Here is a 17,940-nt window from a genome sequence, read left to right as displayed (position 1 = left end):
CACCTTTTTCTTTTTTCTTTTTTTTTTTCAATTTTACCGTTTTTACATCAGCCAAGTTTGATCCCTTTGCTGCAATTTGAAGAATTTGGGTACCCCCATTTTCTCTTTGGTTATTTTTTGCAGGAATCTGTGTGTTGTTGTTGTTGGTGGGTTGAGTGTTTTAATTTGAAAGAAAGGAGAGCAGGAAAATATGGGGAACTGGATTTCGGTGACATCACCGACATGTAATGATATGACGGGAGCGAGTAGGTTGCCACGTGCAAGGTAATGGCATGCGTAAATGCAAGGGAGGGGAAAGTCTTTCCTAGAAAAATGAAAAAACTTTAACCAATGCAACATGTGTCCGGAATGCAAACGAGCGGCAATAATAATAAGAAGAGTACTTTTTGTGTAAGGTCTTCGAGTCGGACGGTGCCAAGTGTTACCATAGTGGGGTCCCTTAATAAATGGGAATTCAAAGCTAATTGTTACAGGCTTTCAGCCGCATAGGCGCACGCACTAAGGGTGAAAGGCTCTTCTAATTATTTTAAGGGGAAAAAAAGCAACAAATTTTATGTGGTGATAACAGGAAATTATGTTTATTTGATTTTTAAAGCTTAAATAATAAAATATTTATATTATAATAAATTTTCAATTAAATTTATAATATTTTATTTTATTTATAATTTTAATATTAATTAATATTTTTTATTTACCTGATAATAATGTATTATGATAATTAAAGAGATCGATGTATTTAATCAAATCAGTTACACTTGATAATATTAATTTCTTAAATCATATGTTATATGTGTATAAAAATTTGATAAAAATTGATATTAAATTTGAAATAATTAATTTTTTATTTTTATGATTTTTATCAGATACCGTTGGATCAGATTTCATATGAGATGGGTGAATGGGGGACTCGTAGATAGAGGTAGAGACTCTCATACCTTTGAGGGTTGGGGGGGTGGGGAAGAAAGTACACTAATTCTTTTTTTTTTATTTTAGTATTATTTTTGAAGTAAATAAGAGAGAGTGGGAGGAAGAGAGACAGGTGTCGCCTCGGTTTGTTTGGCTTTCACAACATCAATTCAACGTCTTTAATGACAACACGGGACCTTGTTCATAGGCCGTAGCTGGGCATCGCTGGGAGATTAACCTTTTCTTCCAAAGGCCAATGTGGCAAACCGAAAGGGCATACGCGTGGCAGGTTTTCGGGTACCTGACCCAATATTGAATATGGGTCGTTCATTTGTGATCAAGCGGGCAGATGTATGTGTAGATTGGTGGGCTCTGCATGGCCGCAGCATTATAGCTCATGTACATGACAAGCAATGTTGGAGTCTCTCTCTCTCTCTCATGAATTTTGGAGTGAATGCTACGTGTGGGCTGATGCATGATGGGGTTTCGACGGATGTAATGATGTGCAAAGAATATGGTTCCAAGGAATATAAGCATTGGAACTACTGGGGAGCCTGGTAATTGACTCAATCTGGACACGCCAAAACGAAAAGAGTGAGAGAGAAACTGGTGAGAAAGCAAGCGATGAAGGAGATGAATTGGGAAAACAACTCCAACAATCTGGTTCAAAGTCTGACAAACGGTGACTCCGAGAAGATTTCAACATCTAGATTTTCTTCTCTTTTGGCTTCTAAGGATCGGGATTATCTTCTCTCCTCCAGTGAAGCTGAAGCTGATCAGGTTCCCTTCTCTCTCTCTCTCTCTACCTTTTGCTTTTTATGGAAGGAATATGTCTAACATCCGTTGGGTTTTTAGCTACCAGACCCTGGTTTATCCATGGTTTTTTTTTTCTTCTTTGCTGAAGCATTTGTTCTTTATCTTCAGCATCTAATGTTTTTTTAGTGTAAACGTGGTTGTGGGTCAGAGATGAAGCATGCACTTGCTTTTGGCCAAACTCACTCATGGCTTCACCGCAATAATCTTCTGCCAAAACTTTTTGTACTCTCGATCATCATAGATCGGCCCCTTTTCTACCTTTTCTTTTCTCCCTCTTCTTCTCCTAGCTTGGTCCAACTTCATAGAGAGAGGCAGCAGGAACAAGACTTCCTAACTGAAACTACATCCAGACCTTTCAGACGAACCTTCTGGAACTGTTATTATTGTATTATTTTTCTCTAAAATGAACTTTATTTAATTAACTACACTTATTATTACGATCTAATTCCTAATAAATTATCCGTTTATAAGTTATTTTACTTAAAATATAATATAGATTACTAAATACGTATTATCCTTGAAATCTTGAGGAGATTTGTCTGGTAGCAAGTGACCGCTGGGAATACAGTACACATGGCTTGGTAGCTGGTAAGTTAGTCGGTCTGTGTTAGAGAGGAAAGTTCATTAGGGTTTTGAAATGGCAAGAAACTCACCTGCCATTGCTCTTTTTTCAGTACAATCTATAGTTTTTTTTTTCTCACTAATGTTGACATGTGGCTTTCCCTCTTGGAATCTAATAGGTGGGTTAGTTTGGGTTGCCATGGATCCTCACCAAACTGCCTGGTTAGTTTCTATTTCTAACCAGGCAATAATTAAGTTTATACCTCGGAATATAGTACAATATTTCATGTACCGAGTCTACTGAATTAGATTGATTTTATGGGATGGAGAAGAAAATCAACACGTTTTCCAGGAAGTTTGATTTTGTAAGAGGTCTTAAACCTAACTCCCATCTGCTAATGTGTATGCTAGCCAGCACAAATTGTTAAGTTAGTGTATCAATCATTGATATGATACTGATCATCCGGATCTATTATGGCACCACCAAAGAGGTAAAAACATATGGGGTTGTCTGATAGAACTTGTTAAGTGAGTAGATCTTATGTTATTTCACTAGTTGGCACAGCTTTTGTTAAATTATCAAACTCGAAAATGATGTTGATTTAGTTTTGAAGAGAAAAAATTATTCTGGGTCGTCTTATGTAATTATGATGGTAAGCTGAATCTTTTAAAAGATATGCTACTTTGGTATGGAATCACATGAAACTAGCTGGGAGTGAGAACTGAAGGACTGTGTAAGATGCATAATGTAAAATCTCTAATCCTCCTGTCGGCAATCCAACACTGCCCGAACAAAATTGGTGGTGAAGAAATATTCTTTTTGGTGTTCTTGTCGTGGTTATGATGCTCTTGTGGGGAAGGGAATAGGGGGAAGAATTCTTTGTGTGAGGGTGGGATGCCGGGCTGATTGAAAAACCCCACCTCCATCCTTCCTCCGCCCCTCCCTCTACTCCTCCTGGGGGATTGGGTGCGCGCTAAGATACTCCTTGTCACGAGCAACACATGCCAAATATGCCTGTCCTTATCAATAAGGGTTCCCACACTGCAGTTTGTGCTGTGAACAACTAAGCTGGAAGGACATGTGGCTTTGCTGTTCATCGCTTTAGCCTCACACTCACGCCATAGCGGTAACACGTGGCATATTTATCCTTACGTTTCTGAAAAGCTGGTAGCACATCGCTTTCAGATTTTGGGGTTTCTAGGGTTTGATTTTTTGTGGTGTGGATTCTTACTTATACTACTTTCCTAGTTATAGTATCCTTTCTCATTAGCTTCAAATAGATTACCTAACATAAAATGTTAAGAGTATCGGTTTGTGGACAAACAAACTTCACTTTTTCATTTAGTGCTGAATCGCACCATTACTTGGTTTCTTTATTTATAGCAGGTGAAAATTTCGGATCTTGAGGGCAGGGTGATTGGCCTTTACTTCTCAGCTAACTGGTATCCGCCGTGTAGAAATTTCAATCAAGTACTTGTCGATGTCTATGAGCAGCTGAAGAGCAATGGGTCTAATTTTGAGATTGTATTTGTGTCATCTGATGAAGACTTGGATGCCTTCAACAATTACAGGAAAACCATGCCATGGCTCTCAATTCCATTCTCTGACTTGGAGACAAAGAAGGCCATGAACCGAAAATTCGAGGTCGAGGGCATTCCTTGCTTAATTATTTTGCAGCCTGAAGATAACAAGGATGGTGCAACTTTCTATGATGGTGTGGAACTCATTTACCGGTATGGGGTCGAAGCATTCCCATTTACCCAAGAGAAGTTGGAGGAATTACAAAGGGAAGAGAGGATGAGGCATGAGACTCAGACGTTGAAGAATTTATTAACAAACCCTGATAGAGACTATATTTTGGGCCAATCCATAACTAGAAAGGTCAGTGCTTACATCTTATTGATGTAATGTAGTTGGATAATATGTTGTTAAACGTGGCTTAGCTTTTAAGACCTCACTGATATTGATTGATGGTTGCAAATTTTGTTTGAGGTTTAGATTTTGTTGGTGAGAGAGTATTAATATAAGTATGTAATATTGTGTCTCTTTTTAGCTGCACACATCTTCTTTCATGTGCGCATTGCACTTTATATGTTCTACAACTTTTTTCTACTTTTTGCAATCAAAAATATCATTTTTTTCTTTTTTAACATTCCATTATATCCTAAAATAATTGTTCTTTTAAAGGTACTTAGCATTTATTGTCTTTAATGAGTCTCTTCTTGCATTCATAGACAACATAGTTTCAAGAAATAGAACCTCATATACCTTTCTGGGGCATTGGCTATAGTGAATGTCATCTAATCTCGAGCACAAGAGTGGCATACCCTATACATCTTAATAAAATTAAACCAATTTTCTTGAATAGTTAATGAAGCAAATTCTCTTTATAGCTTATATTGATGCCAGTAAGTATGTGTTGAGCAATCAAAATTTAACAGGGTATTATTTCAGGTATGCTAAGTGAGTAAGCTCCGCTTGTTGATCATGTTGTGCTTTACGCTTACTTTTTGAAAAGGTATCCTCAGCCGACATTATCATATCTGTAAGGTCCAATTCCCAGTGTCATCTGAGGCAAGGGCGAAACTGGATTCACCGACTTGATCTTGGAGTTACTGAGCCCTTCCTTCTGTGGCTGAGATGCTTTGAGATTAATACTCTTGTGTTAAGGGCTGATTGAGTTGTATATGTTTCCTTTGCAGGCGCAAGTGGATTCCTTGATAGGCAAGACAATTGGGCTCTACTTCTCAGCTCAATGGTGCCTTCCAGGTGTTAAGTTCACTCCCAAGCTTATATCCATCTACCAGAAAATCAAGCAAACCTTGGAAGAAAAAGGTGGTGAGGACTTCGACATAGTTTTTGTGTCGAATGATCGCGATCGGAGTTCGTTTGACTCCTACTTTGGTTCCATGCCATGGCTAGCTTTGCCTTTCGGAGACCCCGGCATTAAAAGGCTTGCAAAGTACTTCGATGTGCAAGGCATTCCATGTTTGATAATCATAGGGCCTGACGGCAAAACAGTAACCAAGCAAGGAAGAAATCTTATAAACCTGTACCAGGAAAATGCATACCCTTTCACCGATGCCAAAGTGGAGTTGCTAGAGAAAGAAATGGAGGAGGCAGCTAAGAGCTTACCAAGATCCGAGTACCATGCAGGACACCGCCATGAGCTTACCTTGGTATCAGAAGGTACTGGAGGAGGGCCCTTTATATGCTGCGATTGTGATGAGCAGGGTTCTGGTTGGGCTTACCAGTGCCTGGAATGTGGGTACGAGGTGCACCCCAAGTGCGTCAGAGCTGTGGCCCCAGGCTCAATTGAAGGAAGCTGATCATTGTCAGCTGGAGCTGCACCTAATGTTTGCTAATGGAAGCTTTCATTCTGCCATAACCAAAGATTTGTCAGACCTCCGTTTGTTATAATTTGGCTTTCCCTTGGTGATCTATATACGCTATGGTGGTTTTCTATTATTTTAGCTAAGCCATGAACATCAACATTTGACAGTAACAAGAAAAACGTGTTTTCCCAAGCCAGCATTCTTGTGTGGTTGGAAGCTGATGCTCCTTATTTTCTTTACTGCTTTCTCATAGTTAAAGAAATTCCCACGGAGGAAATGGTTGTAGAATCGGTGATAACAGTACTAGTGATAATTCCCCCGCATGGCCGGGGGTGTCAAAGTGCACAAGGCTCCACATGCAATAAGGATGTCTTGCACTTTGCCATTACCAAATTTCTTTTCTTTAATAAAAAAGGTGTGCATTTAATTTACTTTGCCTTTTCTTTAATGAACGTAATCCCATCTCATCGAGCTTGGATGCACCCACATTATTGACAAGCCTAGAAGTTGGAAACTATAAATAAATAATTACTATTCTACTAGGATAATCGTTGCTTGCCACTCGACTGCAGACCACGTGTGCCATGTGCCTTTGCGGTGCTAACGTGGCAAGCTTAGCTGTCTATTGTCTAAACTGTAAAAATCAAAACGGAGGAAGCTTCTTCGAACTTTCCTCATTTCGGCAATTTCCTTTTCTGCCTTTTTCCAGCAGTAACGAACTTAGGCAAAAAAGTTTGCTTTCGAATTTAGGAATAAATATTACTTGGTTTAAATCAAAATAATCGATAGAAACTAATTGAATTCGGTCAGTTAGAATCGTTTTTTTATTAATCAATAAAGATAATTAGTTTATTTGATTAGTTTTGTTTGTTTTTTTTTTCCAAAATTTACCAGGAAAGCCATTGAAAATTAACTATTAATAATTTATTTTTATATAAATATTATTAATATTTTAAAAATATATCTGAAAAATATTCTCAATTTAAGATAAAATAATTAATTGGAATAGATCGAGATAAATCAATTTTGATTGTTTTCAATGTTTACTATAATTCAGTTGATTTCAATTATATTTTTATAATTTAATTTTTGAAATTTTAAAATTAAATTGGCCAAATATTTACTACAACCAACAACTATAAGTATAACTAAAATAATTGAAAAACAAAATAATAGGGTGGACTATATAAAAAGCAATTAGCAACAATAATCAAATCAAACACTATAGTTGAAGCTAGTTAAGCTATTATTTGGGATTGAAAGTCAGCTTAGAGTGCTAAACTAGAACTATAGTCTAAACATAATTATTTGTTGAATGATAAGGGCTGGTAAGAAGAAACTAGAAACTAAAGAGTATATTCTTTGATGCCTACGTCATCTTCATAGACACGTTGCACAAAACGAAAGAAGGAAAAATTAAAAAAAAAAAAATCTCAATCTCCACCAATGAAAACATTAGTCTAGTGGGATTGCCATTAATACGAGTATCGCAATGTTTGGTAAACAAAATAATCATATTCTTTCCCTTACCCTTTCCGTGACTTCACATAATCATATACTACCAAAATACTGTTAATTGCTCAAACACTTTAATATACTTTTTAATTATAGTTTTATTTAATTTTTTTATTACTAACAAAGAAAAAAAAAATCACATAAGATCACATGCTTTCCGTGACAGCAGTAACTATCAAAGCGGTCAAGACTTGAGAGAAAAGAACCGGATCAAGCCGGGTTTTTTTTATTTTTATAAAATTTTAAAAAAAATCTCTAAATTATGTTTATTTATGTAATTAAGTTTCTATTATATTCAAACATATTTTTATTTTTTTTATTTATATCAAAGCAAGCTCTATCTTTTAATAAAAATTAAAATTATTAAATTAAAAAATAATTAATATTTTTTATTTACATTATATATGATAATATAATTACGTAATAATTGATATGAAAATGATCGGGAATGTTATGTGAAAAATATCTGTTAAAATGGTGCTTGGCGGTTGTTCATTTTTATTAAAATTAAAATTTTATTTAAATATAAATTTAAAAGTAAAAAATTTGTTGGCCTATATTATGTATAATAATAAAAAAAGGACTTAATTGCATAAACAATAAAATTCTAAGACTTTTTTTATTATTTATTTATTTTTAATATCACATTCTCAACTCTCTCATCCATCTTATCAGATCCCTCCACAAATTTTCGTTCCATAAATTCTTTGTCATTTAGTGCTTAAATTCACCATTTTGATTTTTCACTTCTTTTCCTTTGGCTCAAACAACCTGTCCCAATCGAATTGGCTCTATCTTCTCTCATTTTGGATCAAATTCGCCAAAAGCTTGTTTGGCTCAAAACGAACTCTTTCTAAATTCTAATCGCGGTAAGAACAGAAGTTTCGAACTTTGCGAATTTAGGTTCAATCCGTAACAAAAAACGGCGGTTACTTGTTTGGATCCGAAATAACGTTTCAATTTTTCTTTCCGCTTTCTTTTGATCTGCTTAACTATTGGTTCAGTGTTGTGAATAGTGATATGCTTATATGTTTCTGTTTTGAATGTTATAATCAGCTTTAACTTGAAGATGGGAGCAGAAAAGAACTTTATTGACATGGAGGAGGGAACGCTGGAGATCGGGATGGGTAACTTACTATTTCTAGTCTCGTGCTTACATTTTCTTTATTGTTCACCGTATATCATGCAAAGCCTTTAACTCTGAGTTCTGATCATCGCCTAATCTGGACTGTTTTTTTTATCTATTTTTAAGTGAACTGCATGATGATGGGGGTGGTTTTCATTTTCAGCTTTTGGTTGATTGTTTTTGTCATTTGTTTAAATTCATGAAATGTATAACATGATGGTGAAGTTAAGAGGGGTATTTAATTCTTTCGTTTTTTGGATTGGAGTGATTTTGCATCAAATATGATCTAGGTGTAATGGGATGCTTGAGTGCCATTAGCAGTTATTTTGGTCTGTGTGATGATTGTTTAGAACATTAATCAGGAGACTTTTGGTTTGCAGAGTACAGAACTGTGTCGGGTGTGGCGGGACCATTGGTCATTCTTGACAAAGTTAAGGTAGGTTTGCTCTTCTATCACTTGATGTTTATCTTCAGAATTGATAGCGAGTTGTTTGATGATATAATGTGAATAATTTTGAAATATTTCAGGGTCCAAAGTATCAGGAGATTGTCAATATCCGATTAGGAGATGGAACAACTCGACGTGGTCAAGTCTTGGAAGTTGATGGAGAGAAAGCAGTTGTGCAGGTATTTGTCCAAGCATGCAACCATGAATTCTGTGCACATAGGAAAAGGTTTTATTGCCTTTGTTATAAATAACTGTTGTTTGAAGTCCATTTTGATATATTAAAGCCAATAATATCATAAACATGAGAGATAAATTGCTGAAAGCAGTAGGTGACAATTGGTTCTGTTAATGTCTTTAAATCTATTGAGATGGTGGCTGCATTATTCTTTTCCCTTTTTCCTTTTCCAGGTTTTTGAAGGAACATCTGGAATTGACAACAAATATACAACTGTGCAATTTACAGGAGAGGTAAATGGTCTGCTTTTGTTTGAATTTGGTATTATAGGTTTCATTTTTATTATGGCTAGCAGAAGTAGAATGATTACCTTTATAGGATTTTGTAAACATCTGTGATATATTTTTTTTGCCCTGTGTTTTCTTTGATGCACAACCTTTTTTGATGACATATGTGCTTTATAACTGGCACAAACTTTGTTCGTTTTAGTATTTGATTATATATAGTTCTGATCTCCTTGTCTTGGACCTGTCTTGCAACAATTTTATGGTTACAAATGAATCTTCTGAGCTTTCTGAAAGAGGCAAATTCTTGGAACACCCATTTGTTGCATCTTTAATCCTCTTTGTTTGTGATTTTAAATTTTTAGAAATGCAATGGCGGTGGGTTTAGTCATTTTTGTAGACTATTGGTTGTTAAGCCCCTTCTAATGTGTGTTTTACAGGTTTTGAAAACGCCTGTGTCATTGGATATGCTAGGGCGCATATTTAACGGCTCTGGAAAACCCATTGATAATGGCCCTCCTATTTTGCCTGAGGCATACCTAGATATTTCTGGTAAGTGTATGCTAGAGACTATGATATTTTAGAAATTGAAGGATGAATCAGTATATGTTCCGTTGTAAATTTCTGTTCTTTGTCTTTCCCAGGGAGCTCTATCAATCCTAGTGAGAGAACTTACCCTGAAGAGATGATTCAGACAGGGATATCAACAATTGATGTCATGAACTCCATTGCTCGTGGACAGAAGATTCCTCTTTTTTCTGCTGCTGGTCTTCCTCATAATGAAATAGCTGCTCAAATTTGTCGTCAGGCAGGTCTCGTAAAGTGGTTGGAAAAGTCTGATAATCTCCTTGGCGTACGTCTCATTGTAGCCTACTGTGATATTAAGGAAGATTGACTTGTTTGTGTGCTTTATGATTATTGACTGTTTGTTGTGTGCATTTTCCTGTCCTGTGGATTGACTTTTAGGATCAAGAAGACAATTTTGCCATTGTGTTTGCTGCTATGGGGGTGAACATGGAGACAGCTCAATTTTTTAAGAGAGATTTCGAGGAAAATGGGTCTATGGAGAGAGTGACGCTTTTCTTAAACCTGGTAATTTCCATTAATTAGTCTCTTTTTGCTCAGCATTTTTCTTTTCCTGCAAAGTAATTCAGGTTATAGACATTCATGTCATTCTAAGTTTTGTCCCATTGAAAATGACTTTGTTTATGTGCATTCTTATCAAGAAATTAGTCCCATTGCTCTGTTTTTAATCTTGAACTGCTCTGTTTAATGTGTTTACAGGCCAATGACCCCACAATTGAACGTATTATCACGCCTCGAATTGCCCTCACAACTGCAGAGTATTTGGCTTATGAATGTGGGAAACATGTGCTGGTTATATTGACAGATATGAGTTCTTATGCGGATGCTCTTCGTGAGGTACATATGTTTATATCTGTTCAGCTGGGAGGATATATGACATGCAATTTCTTTGACGAATGATTCCTATACCAACTAATAGCCTTCTGTTGATGCTCTTTGAACATCCATCGTCTTTAACTCAAAAAGTCAAAGGCAAACTGTTGTTTTCTTAAGAACTTCCATTGGTATTTTAAGAAGCTAGAAATGACTTGGAAAGTGATTTTAATCCATTGGACAGTGGCTTAGAATGATGTAAATCTGATAAACTGATAAATTGATGCTCTGCCAGGTTATCTTTTATGCTAACGCTTGACAGGTATCATTAAATCATGTTCTGTATGTGCCTACAGGTATCTGCTGCCCGAGAAGAAGTCCCTGGAAGGCGTGGGTATCCTGGTTATATGTATACTGATCTGGCAACAATTTATGAACGTGCAGGGCGTATAGAAGGAAGAAAAGGCTCCATCACCCAAATTCCTATTTTGACCATGCCTAATGATGGTAAGAGGCAACTGCAGCACAGTATAGTTTTCTTTATGTTTTATTGATCGTGATCTGATATTTCATTCGGTTGATTATTTTTTGTAAACCAGATATCACGCATCCCACACCAGATCTTACTGGTTATATTACCGAAGGGCAGATATACATTGATAGACAACTCTACAATCGACAGGTAATTGAAACAGTATTTATTATTGCTTTAATCAATCAAACATGGTTATTGAATCTACTGTAGCATATGCACAGGGCTCATGTTCTTGGAAATTTGTTGTTGTAACTCTGAACAGTGTGTTTAATTATTGATCTGGTCTATATTTATTTATTTTCTGAGCAGATATACCCACCAATTAATGTACTCCCTTCACTTTCTCGATTAATGAAGGTATGACTGTTAATTGTTATCATTTCATTTTATATGAGAAAATTTGTTCACTTATTAACAAGTAGAATCATGAATTTGGGAGTTTATGCTTACTTTTTCCTTTCATTATTTACATTTCAGAGTGCTATTGGTGAGGGGATGACTCGTAGAGATCATGCTGATGTGTCCAACCAGGTCTGATTGAGAGGTTCTAAATGAAGCAAGGGTTTCTCCCACTTAAGTACTAAGTATTGTTCATACTGAAACCCTGTTTTCCTTGATTTCAGCTATATGCAAATTATGCTATTGGAAAAGATGTTCAAGCAATGAAAGCCGTGGTTGGAGAGGAAGCACTTTCTTCCGAGGATCTGGTTTCCCTCTCACTCTCTCAGACTTATATGCGTCTGTTGTGCCTGTCGTAGTAAGAATTACATTTTGACTTTTCTCCGTTCTTTATCAACTTGCAGCTTTACCTGGAGTTCCTAGATAAATTCGAGAGAAAATTTGTGACACAAGGTGCTTATGATACTCGCAACATCTTCCAGTCACTTGATTTAGCATGGACATTGCTTCGCATCTTCCCACGTGAACTTCTCCACCGTATACCTGCAAAGACACTTGACCAGTACTACAGTCGTGATGCAACAAGCTGAGCTGATAAAGCTGTCGCCCTCATGTACCCATGTCTGCCCTTTGCTTATCTGTTCGATTTTCAATTATAATTAAGTCTCCCATCAACATTTGCCTTTGCTGCGTACCCTCAACAGAACTCAGTTTCGGTGACTGGTTTGTCTACGACTGCGGTGCACGACATATGTTTCTTTCATGCCCTGTGATTATTTTAGTCATAAGTAATTCTTTGTTTCGAGAAGGCGGAGACTTTTGCCAAGAACACTATTTTCAGGACATCAATTTTTTTTGTCATTGGAGCCGGCTGTTAAGAGTTGAATATTGCGTACAAAAAGACGGGAGTTGGTATGTGGTGTTGGATTTCTAGCTTTTGTCTTGGTCTAAAGTCTACCAGCACCATGTTTTTCTCATGGGCTTCATTGGCTGCTCTCGTTTAGCACTTTCCAGTGTCGTTTGAAACCTTATTTTGGTCAGATTCAGCAGAGGCCCGTTTAATTTACGTGGAAATTTCGTTGAAATTAGTTGCCAATGACTTGGTGATGGGAACCAAAACCCAAGCTGGCTTGCAGTTCATGCTACGTGTTTCATCTAAACAATATGAAATAGACAGATTTCACGTTTAAAAAAATTGGGTTTCCCAGAAATTAATGTAATAAATGGGTATACATGCATACAAAAAATCATATCAGGAGCTACCGTATGAACAAAATTCTGAATTCCTAGTATAATTCTGTTGTGGCTATGTGTCCCTCTTAGTTAGAACTTCCTAGTCGAGCTTGTACTACATGAATCGAAGCTTTGTCCATGACGAGTGGGTTTTAGCAAACCTTCCAAGTAGTAGAAGACAGAACTGGTTACAGACGCCAGCATAATTTTCTGTCTTCCACTTTGAGTGTCAAAAACTTCTCCTGCACAGTGGGCAAGATTTATGCTCCCCTAGCCACTTTTGGATACACGAAACATGAAACATATGGTGACAGTGTGGCAAGCTATGAACTACTTCTCCCTGTAAAAAATCCTGGAAATTTGAAACCGTATACAAGAATGATCAACATAAAGCTGTTTCGATCAATGGAGTTTAGTCAAAACACTCAAAACTGACAGGAAAACTGCTAATCATACAAGCAGTAACGATAGGGGCAGAAGGGAAGAGAAAAAGTGAAAAATAGATTAAAAAAAAAGAACCTGAAGGCAAATCGAGCAGGAGATCCTATTCCTGGATGAATCCCATACGTTTTCTTCTGTGATTCTGATCTTTGGAATATTTTGTATTGATTCCTTTGACAACCCTTCGGGGATATTCCAGGGGACTTGGTTGAACGTAGAGTCCAATGCGTTTATCTAAATCAAAAACCAAATTCAAATTCAAGCATTAAGAAAAAGAAGACTACTCTTTAATTTTATGAACAGTCATGACATTTTCATATCATCTGATCAATGTTGGTTGGATTTAGACTGGACGAATCATGGGGACCAGTTTCCCACTTTAAACAGGATCAGAAAAGGGCAGAAAGTTGTGTGTGGACAATTACGGGACGTGGATTCCACGTGGTCCAAAGAATCTCAGTGCATGGGCAGAGCCAGCAGAGGAAAGGAAGAAAACTTAGAAGCACGACAGAGACAGGGGTGATCTTACCGATTGGAGGAGATACCTCGTTGCCACGTCATCGGAACTGCAAACTATCAGTGAAATTTTAAAGAACTTGATGGAGAAAAAACTGCCCTTTACGGCTCCAACAGTGGCTCCATGAAGACAACCGATCTTGGTTTTTGCCCCAACATAAGCACCGGTCAGGGCTCCTAAAGTTGCTCCAACTGCAGACATAAAACCAGATTCTGATCAGTTTTAACACCATAGTTTTCTAGCAAACATGCCAGATATATACTTCTGAACATTCTAGGATGAACCGAAAAGATTTTCCTTTGTTTCATTTTGTCAGGTTCAAATGGAAAGGACCAAACAAGACACGGTAAAAAGGAACTAACCCACTGCAAATATGGAGATGAAGATTGCATAAAACAGTTTAGAAATAACTGCCGAAGTTGCTAAGCAGCACAACTCCCTTGCCTCTTCAGCTGGAAAACATGACATGATGAAAGAAGCAGAAGGGCAGAGGCTAAGGTCCATTAATTGGGAAGAAAGAAAATCGTGAAATCAAGTTTTTGAAAAAACAAAGGCAAGAAGGAATCCTGGCAATGGAAAAATGGCGGCTGAATCACAAGAAAATCGGCCAAGGAAGGCCACTTGGTTAAGAAAGCAAATAAGCAGGTCAATCATGGGAAGAGCCCCATTCTTTAAAAAACACTGAAATTGAATCTCTGATTTCGTCTAGGCAAAAGGCAGGAGCCAACGTGTTGTTCCTAAATTCTGAAGAGAGTTCTTGGTCAAAGTCGTCCACTGATCCCCGCTGAAATCAAACTAGCTTCTAACAAAGCAAAATAACTGCTTGTTTCTTTAAGCTTTCCTTGCGGTTGCTGGGGGATGGTCCATTTCATTCATTCTCCTCAAAGCCGCCATGCTTTTCTTTTTTGGTTACATCTCGATCAAGTCCCAAAAAAGGTGAAAAAAGATTTAATTTTGTGAAGATAACATCATCAACCATATTATATTAAATTCAAGTTGTTTTTTACTAAATCCAACCATGGCCATAGCGTGACAAATAAAATAATTTTTAAAAAAATTAAAACAAATTGGTATGGTCAATCAGTCCTGTCATGCCCCAGCTGCAGGTCATTATCTTATTCAAAGGAATACTAACTCTTTCTTACTCTTTTATCTAGTTTAGTACCTATCAAACAAGACTTGGATTGAGGCAAAGTTGGGAGTTTGAGAGACCAAGTCTGGTTATACACACCCCAAAGTCTTGTTCGGCTTTACACTTTAATACGACAAAAAGTTGTTAGCTAGGACTTTGGTTGGACCTAGATTTCGCCCTCCTGGGAGGTCGTCTCAGTCCTACTTTGCTGTTCGGGCTTTTTCCAGGGTTGGGCCTGCGAGGTGAGCACGACAACAATCAGGAACTGTATACTTTGCATTGGGCTTCGATGGGATTTCTGGCAAATGGCTAAACAAAACGGTCAGATGGAAAAGCGTAAGCTTTGTTAGCAACCGAAGTAAGTTCTGAAACACGAAACTGAACTCCGAATCCGTTCCCTCTGCCCTTTTTGCTATTTGTGTCTTCTCTGTCTCTCTCTCTAGATAGCGAGGCAAGCACAGCACAGGATAGTTTGTGCAAACAGAAAAGGGTGAGGAATGATACTCAGGCCTAATAAAGCAACAGTGTATCGAAAACTACTCGTAAAAAAGTTCTCCTGGATGCTCCTGCAACAAATCATTCACAATCCAATCACAAAAACCGAAAAAAAAAAATCTCTATAGGCTAAGCCACCTTAATCACGAAGCAACAGCAGAAGAAAAAGAACTCCTTTCTTAACAGCCAATCAATGGGACTCTGCAATCTCAGGGATTCTGCTTGAGGCATTCCGGACTCATGAAATCCCTCTCTTCCTCATTTGATTCTTCCCCTCGCTCATATCAACCATTGCCTAAATCAGCCGGAAAAGAGTTTAACCCACGTCGGCAAAAACCAGCCTCGGAAAACCAAAATCCTTCATCATCCCAGATTGGGTCCATTTAGCTCAAACTTTATGTCGACATCACTACCTTTTATGATCTTGATAAAGAGTTTGGGGAGAGGTCAGTTCGGTATTACTTATCTCTGCACTGAGAAGCAACGGGAGAAAATACACCTGCAGTCAGCTTCAAGGCGTAAACTACTTCTGACAAAGATATAAAGGATGCTAGAAGAGAGATTTTGATACTTCAGCATCTAACGGGGCAACCAAATATTGTTGAGTTCAAAGGTGCTTATGAAGATAGGCATAATCTGCACTTGGTGATGGAGTTGTGTTCAGGTGGCGAGCTTTTCGATCGGATTAAAGCTAAAGGGACTTAATTCAGAACGGCAAGCGGCTTCAATCGGTAGGCAGATTGTGAAAGTGGTGCATGACTGTCATTTTATGGGGGTTATGCATAGAGACTTGAAGCCTGAGTATGAGAATTCTCCAATAAAGCCCAATGGTTTTGGACTCTCTGTCTTCATCGAGGAAGGAAAGCTTCTCCTACTACTCTTTACCGATTCTCTTTGATTTAAAATGCTTTTGTTCTGGAAGTTGATATTCATTCAAGCTTGCTCTTTTGATTACTTCTGAGAAAATCGAAGGCGAAGAGGAATCGGGGTTGAGAGAATCCTTCTGGAGAAGGAAACCCAATCGTTTTCCAAGAAATGATTCATTGAATTAAAAATACTTACAATCTGATTTATATATTTATATGAAGTGCCAGGTCGCTGCATATTATTTACATAAAAAAAAAAAAAGATACAAAGGTAAAACGAAGAATGTACAATGGTACATATCCTATAATGTATACATATCTCTATTAACTTCCAAACCCTGGATGATATATTTTTTTCATTCCTTTTTGTCTCGAAGTTGATCCTGTTAGACATGATCATATAGCTTGATCCAATTCTCTAATCTCTTTCAAATTATTTTATGTTTATTCTTTTTTATTTCAGTTTTAAGCCGGGTTTTAGTATTCCATAAAAAAATTGCTAAAGAATCAATATCCAGGGGACAGATTACCATGATTAAATTGTTTTCAATCATTTTCCATGGTAAAAGATATAAAAAGGATGAATTTTAGTATATCAATGATTTAGGTTGAACGTAATATCATACCGATTTGTTTTGGGTTGGCATTGCAGCATTGCCCCTGTAAGTTTCCACCGTGTGACATCAAACCAATCTAATCAAATGATGTGATTATAGCCGTCAGTGTTCAAAACAGTACTGCTGTAGCCTGTAAAATTTCACAGTGTAATTCAGATCTTTCTGTACTGGGTGGTCATTGCTATTGAACTATCGAGATTAACATTAACTAAACCAAATTAGGTGCAAGTTGAATCAAATTTCATCAGAAAATTGAATATGGATCAGTTGATGACATCCCTTGTATGTATATTAGCCTCTTTTCTCAATTTCTTTTCCTATAAGTGAATGATGGAAGTAACACTACAACTTTTTTTTTTTTGGCTTTTCAATTTGATTTTCTGGAATTTTTTTGTGCATTTGATTCTTATAATAATCACGAATCTCATAATCTCTAACACTACCAAACACTTGAATTTTAGCTAACTTTTTAGGTAGATTGTACAAGGACCTTGTTGGAAGTGCATACTATGTTGCACCAGAGGTGTTAAATCGGAAATATGGCAAGGAGATAGATGTGTGGAGCGCTGAAGTCATTTTATACATTCTTCTCAGTGGAGTGCCTCCATTTTAGGGTGGTATGTGAAAATTTTCTTTATTTATTTAGATGGATATATTCAGAATTCTGCTACAAGAAAGCTGCAGGGAAACACAAAAATGCCCCAGCACAGCGAAACAACTTTAATTTCCTGTTTCAGTCTGTGAGGTACCATAGAAATTTGAAATGAGAACAATCAATCTCTGTTCAGATGGAACTTGATTAAAGTAGTACATATGTATGAAAATTCAAACAATATCTGATGGTGCGAAGGACCTCCTAAGGAAGATGCTAGCAAGGGACCCTAAGAAACGGATTACAGTTGCCCAAGCTCTAGGTAAAAGCATATGTTTCTGAAAATTTGACTAGGCAAATGCTTCTGGACAAAGAAAAAAGGGCGTGCAAAAAGAAAGAGAGAGTGGGGGAGGGTTGGGGTTGCAAAATCATTTTGAACTGTTTCTGTCCAATCAACTCAACTTAGGATCATCTCGGAGTTGGATTGAAAACGATGAATATCAGATTCATCCTTAATGCAGAACATATTCAGATAATTAGTGGGCCAT

General features: G+C 37.1%; 4 protein-coding genes and 1 pseudogene across 5 annotated transcripts in view; 4 read left to right on the top strand and 1 right to left on the bottom strand.

The window, feature by feature from the left end:
• Nucleotides 1–1,274: 1,274 nt before the first annotated feature.
• Nucleotides 1,275–6,050, top strand: LOC110416376 (putative nucleoredoxin 2). Of its 2 annotated transcripts, none has more exons than XM_021428366.2 (3): nt 1,275–1,686; nt 3,671–4,165; nt 4,987–6,050. In XM_021428366.2, exons 1-3 carry the CDS (start codon nt 1,531–1,533, stop codon nt 5,611–5,613), a joined length of 1,278 nt encoding a protein of 425 aa, XP_021284041.1. In that variant the 5' UTR covers nt 1,275–1,530; the 3' UTR covers nt 5,614–6,050. The 2 variants fall into 2 exon arrangements, with proteins under 2 accessions (XP_021284041.1, XP_021284040.1); XM_021428365.2 differs by having other exon boundaries at nt 1,276–1,686; nt 3,668–4,165.
• Nucleotides 6,051–7,801: 1,751 nt separating this feature from the next.
• On the top strand, nt 7,802–12,584 carry VAB1 (ATPase, V1 complex, subunit B protein). The gene is made up of 15 exons (XM_021428487.2): nt 7,802–8,003; nt 8,191–8,261; nt 8,641–8,696; nt 8,789–8,887; nt 9,117–9,176; nt 9,608–9,719; nt 9,812–10,020; nt 10,134–10,259; nt 10,452–10,589; nt 10,922–11,072; nt 11,165–11,247; nt 11,410–11,457; nt 11,578–11,631; nt 11,724–11,807; nt 11,904–12,584. Exons 2-15 carry the CDS (start codon nt 8,204–8,206, stop codon nt 12,087–12,089), a joined length of 1,464 nt encoding a protein of 487 aa, XP_021284162.1. The 5' UTR covers nt 7,802–8,003; nt 8,191–8,203; the 3' UTR covers nt 12,090–12,584.
• Nucleotides 12,585–12,733: 149 nt separating this feature from the next.
• Nucleotides 12,734–14,575, bottom strand: LOC110416487 (NEP1-interacting protein 1-like). The gene is made up of 4 exons (XM_021428488.2): nt 14,053–14,575; nt 13,703–13,881; nt 13,252–13,407; nt 12,734–13,084 (listed from the first exon to the last, which is right to left on the bottom strand). Exons 1-4 carry the CDS (start codon nt 14,192–14,194, stop codon nt 12,962–12,964), a joined length of 600 nt encoding a protein of 199 aa, XP_021284163.1. The 5' UTR covers nt 14,195–14,575; the 3' UTR covers nt 12,734–12,961.
• A 678-nt stretch (nt 14,576–15,253) lies between these two features.
• Nucleotides 15,254–16,330, top strand: LOC149527202 (calcium-dependent protein kinase 29 pseudogene; annotated as a pseudogene).
• A 1,287-nt stretch (nt 16,331–17,617) lies between these two features.
• Nucleotides 17,618–17,940, top strand: part of CPK29 (calcium-dependent protein kinase 29) — a 4,271-nt gene continuing 3,948 nt past the window's right edge. The window contains exon 1 of the mRNA XM_089783571.1: nt 17,618–17,714. Coding sequence (XP_089639697.1) covers nt 17,618–17,714 — 97 coding nt within the window. The remainder of the gene's footprint in view (nt 17,715–17,940) is intronic.

This window comes from Theobroma umbraticum, unplaced genomic scaffold (genome assembly GCF_002168275.2).
Source record: "Theobroma umbraticum cultivar Fairchild unplaced genomic scaffold, ASM216827v3 scaffold_51.0, whole genome shotgun sequence".
Classification (NCBI taxonomy): domain Eukaryota; kingdom Viridiplantae; phylum Streptophyta; class Magnoliopsida; order Malvales; family Malvaceae; genus Theobroma; species Theobroma umbraticum.
Note: the sequence above shows the minus strand (reverse complement) of the source record. Positions and strands in the feature narration are given on the sequence as shown.